This window comes from Protobothrops mucrosquamatus, unplaced genomic scaffold, assembly GCF_001527695.2.
Source record: "Protobothrops mucrosquamatus isolate PMUCROS unplaced genomic scaffold, P.Mucros_1.0 scaffold277, whole genome shotgun sequence".
Classification (NCBI taxonomy): Eukaryota; Metazoa; Chordata; class Lepidosauria; order Squamata; family Viperidae; genus Protobothrops; species Protobothrops mucrosquamatus.
The window spans coordinates 525165-529358 of NW_015386621.1; the positions used below are offsets into that span (position 1 = coordinate 525165).

At 38.6% G+C, this 4194-nt stretch overlaps 1 protein-coding gene across 1 annotated transcript in view; it reads right to left on the minus strand.

Moving 5' to 3' along the window:
• Positions 1 to 476: 476 nt before the first annotated feature.
• LOC107286366 (stromelysin-1) overlaps positions 477 to 4194 on the minus strand; it is a 14785-nt gene continuing 11067 nt past the window's right edge. The window contains exons 9-10 of the mRNA XM_029283916.1: positions 2195 to 2292; positions 477 to 724 (exon numbers count right to left, since the gene is read on the minus strand). Coding sequence (XP_029139749.1) covers positions 621 to 724; positions 2195 to 2292 — 202 coding nt within the window. The 3' untranslated portion in view covers positions 477 to 620. The remainder of the gene's footprint in view (positions 725 to 2194; positions 2293 to 4194) is intronic.

Below are 4194 nucleotides of genomic sequence, written 5' to 3' on the forward strand. Positions count from 1 at the left end.
AGGGATTAATACAGGCTTTTGCCAGGAGTTAACACTGACCCAAAGGAACATAATAGAAAAAAAAAAAAAAAGACTGAGATATTAGAATGCCGGCTGGAAATGATTTTTCACTTGATTGCCTTATCAATTACCTAGTCATGATTTTGATTATAAAAAATCATATAGAATTTGGTGGCACCCAAAATGTATAACAGGGTTTTTGGAGGGAAGGGTATGATATCAAAATCAGGAGTCCCTTCTCTGTTTGAATGGAGCATTACTCTTAGTTGGCAGATACACACTCAATTCTCAAATGAAAATTTCTTCCCAGGGGCACCATGTGGCTGGACAGTGTCACATACCTTGGCTTTCCAAGAAAGAAAACAATCAAGATGATTTTATTCAGAAACATATTTTAATAGCATAAATTTTAACAAATAATATCTTATATAATAAGTTACATTAAATTAAAATTCAGTTTTGAATTATCGCCCTTATGAAAACACCATTATCGTGTTTTCATGGCTCAAAAGCAGAGAATACACCAAGTAATGACCATAACTGACATTATCAGCTAGTTCTTAAGAGCTAGGATGAACGGATTCCACAGTTCTTCGCTCCTTTCTCTTGTTCCTGACGTATCACTGGCAACCCAGCCAGCTATTGCTCTTCTTTATGCCCAGAAATCTCTTGGTTGCAGATTCAAATTCATATTGCTTTGAACCACTGAATAAATAGAAGCGACCTAAAAGAAAAAAACAAAATAAGTAATTAAACAGGTGCAATTGATTCCAAGCTATTTATGATCTTTTCCTCTTTCTTGTTTCCCTTTCAGTTTTGATGGAATCTTACCAGCATCCCTAAAATATATGCAATATAAATAATTAAAATGAAGAACTGGCCATTCACAGTAGTGCATTTTTCTAGCACACAGTATCCTTTCTTCAGAATGAGTGTTGCACCTGGAAAAGTGTGTGCTCTTCACAAAGTAGACTGGCCCTGGACACATACATTTATGGCGCCAAAATAAACAAATTCAGTTTGATTTTATTTCACTTAGACGTCAACTCTGATTAAAGTTAAAAGTAGTTTACGTGGTTATATTTAATAATGTTCCCTTTCTGCCACATTAAAATTACACTTCCTGGCAATGTTTGTTCCTGGGATTGCTTTTGGTTATGGTGAGTGAATGTAACTGGCAGTGCTAGTTATATTGGTTATCCAAGAACATTTAAATATGATAAATTGATAGGAGGCATTCAGCATTGCAATGGTTTTTTTAAGAAATCAGTTGCTGGGTTTTCAGCATAATTTTTTTCTACTCCTTGAAAACTAAGAGATTTAGTAAGTCACAGAGTTTTTATCCAGAAATCTACTGAAGAGGCTTTTCCTTGAGATGAGGAAATATTGAGACCAGTTTTGAGAACTAAATTCTCCTGATTTTCCCTCATCAACCTGGTAAACCTAAGGCTATTCCCAAAGACGTTCATATTATATCACTATTGAACATATAACAGTTTCCTATTTCATAACTGGCAGCTATAGAATATTTTTCAGGACCTACTTTCTTGAAATTTGGCATGCTCACCTTTAATCAGTATTATTATTTATTTGTATCCTGCCTTTATTATTTTTACAAAAAGTTCAAAGCAGCAAACATATTCAACATATCTTCCTACTCCTATTTACCCCACAACAACAATCCTATGAGGTGGGTTGGGCTGAGAGAGAATGACTGGCCCAAAGTCACTCATGGCTTTGATAGCTAAGGCGGACTAGAACTCACAGCCTTAACTGCTAGACCAGAGGTAGGCAACCTCGGCTCTTTTATGACTCATGGACTTCAATTCCCAGAATTCCTGAGTCAGATGACTATGCTGACTCAGGAATTCTGGGAGTTGAAGTCCATGAGTCATAAAAGAGCCGAGGTTGCCTACCCCTGTGCTAGACCAAGGAAATATGTTCCAAACTAAGAGTGGGCAACTCAGCACTTCATTTATGTGTATTAACCCATTTTAAAATACTATATAAAGTCTTCCACAAATCAATACTGATCAGTTCTGACTTAGTTTTTTCAAGATCAATCAATATAAAAAAAAATTCTGCCACCTGCTGTGAGATCCCAACCCACCTGAAATTTAGTTGATTTTGAATGGTCCATTCTGATTTCTGAATGGACAACTGATTTTGATTAAGTTAATACAAGTGATCTTACCATTATCTATAAAAGCGGCATCCACCTTGGAGTGAATGTTATGGAAGTCAGCTGTTATTTTTCTTCCTCGCTCCATAGAGTTCTTTTCATCATCATACCTAAAAAAGAAAAAGAAAAAGGAGAAGAATGATTTAAAAATTTAAATTGCTTCAAGAATCCATATAACTTTATATTTTGGTATCACCAGCTAGCATACTGGTTAGCCCTGTATTACTTCCAGAATCAAAGGTTGCATAGCATTTGGTTTGGTGTTCAAATCTACCTTCAGCTATGGAAATTCATAAAGCAATTTTGAATTGTTCTGTTTCTTATCCTGACCTATTCTACAGAACAGTTGTTGCAGAACAAAATGGAGAAGGAGAGCATTATTTATGCTGTCTTGAACGTCTGGTGGAAAGATAGGATACATCTCTAATGACTGTAAAAATAAGGATCTACATAAATGTTCATTTCCATGTGGCTTTTTGGATGCATTTAGATGGTTATCATATGAACCAGACTGTCAATATGAACCAGACTGATTTTTAGCCTACACAAGAACTCTTACGTTTGAAAGTCAATGTGCTAAGTCATGGGTCTCCAACCTTGGCAACTTTAAGACTTGTGGACTTCAGCTTGGCTGGCTGAGGAATTCTGGGAGTTGAAATTCACAAGTCTTAAAGTTGCCAAGGTTGGGGACTTCTGTGACATGAATCTCTTCTGTCCCTTTCCTTAGTTTATAGCAGGGGTGTCAAACTCAATTTCATCAGCATTGCGGTTGCCCTCAGGGGGTCGGATGGGTGTGGCCAGTGTGGGTGCGGATGGAGTGGGTGTGGCCTACTGGGTGGGTGTGGCCAGTTCTACATCGTTCGTGTCAAGGGTGCCTATGGGGGCCTGGGCAGGTGTGGGATAGATCTGAGGGTCTCTGGCAGAAGGGGGTGGGACCAGGGCAAGTGCCAAGGCATGGTCCACTGGAGGAGCCTCACTGTTCCTCTCAGGCCATGCAGGGGGAGGGCTTATGGAGCTAAGACTGAATGCGTTTCAGCATAGATGGCCACCACAAAATTGTACATTGGCTCCCGACTGGCCTGGGTCTAGGCCAAGGCAGAGGGGGCCGTTCCCTCACTGTTTCCAGGATGGCTTCGCAGACCACATGAAACCACTTCGCGGGCCACATCTGGCCCCCAGGCCTTGTGTTTGACATGTCTGGTTTACAGTAAAGGCAAAGATTTCCCTGTCCAGTTGTGTCCAATTCTGGAGCACGCGGCTCATCTCTGTTTCTTGGCCGAGGGACCCAGCATTGTCCGAAGACATTTTCCATGGTCAAGTGGCCAGCATTGCTATACCTCAAAGGTGCCTGGTAAGCTGTTACCTTCCCACCGAAGTGGTACCTATTAATCTACTCACATTTGCATGAACTGATATGTAAAATACATCAAAAATTGACCTATGCCACAGATTAGTTTTAAGGAGCATTTAAGTTATTATAGAATGTTGGTATTAGATTTATTGTATTATTTTATATTAGTTAGATTTAGTTTGCCATGTTTTTATGTCCCTATATTGTTTTTACCCCTCCTTTTGGACTTTGTAGATTTTTATGTAATTTTATGTAATGTTTTAAATTTTTTTGTACACCACCACCACCACCACCCCTTTATGCTGGTCACTGACTGTAATAAAGGTTGATTTTATTTGATCTGATATGTATAGGAGCACAGTAAGCTGAAAGCAATATAATGTTTTGTCTAAAGACGTGTATCATAGCATGTTCCACTTTGCTAGAAGAGATTCCGTGAGGGTGGAGAATAATTAAAATTGCATGTAATTCAATAAAACAGTCAAGGCAAATATGATGCATCTATGCATTTTAGTTGCAAAGGGTTAGAAGAGATCACAGATGTAACATTTTTATCTTACCTCCAATAACGGTCACCAGAAAAGAAGTATGTTTTCTTTGAATTACTGTCATAAGCTGCAGCATCAACTTTTTTAACGGTGTGTGGGAAGCCCAGATTCTG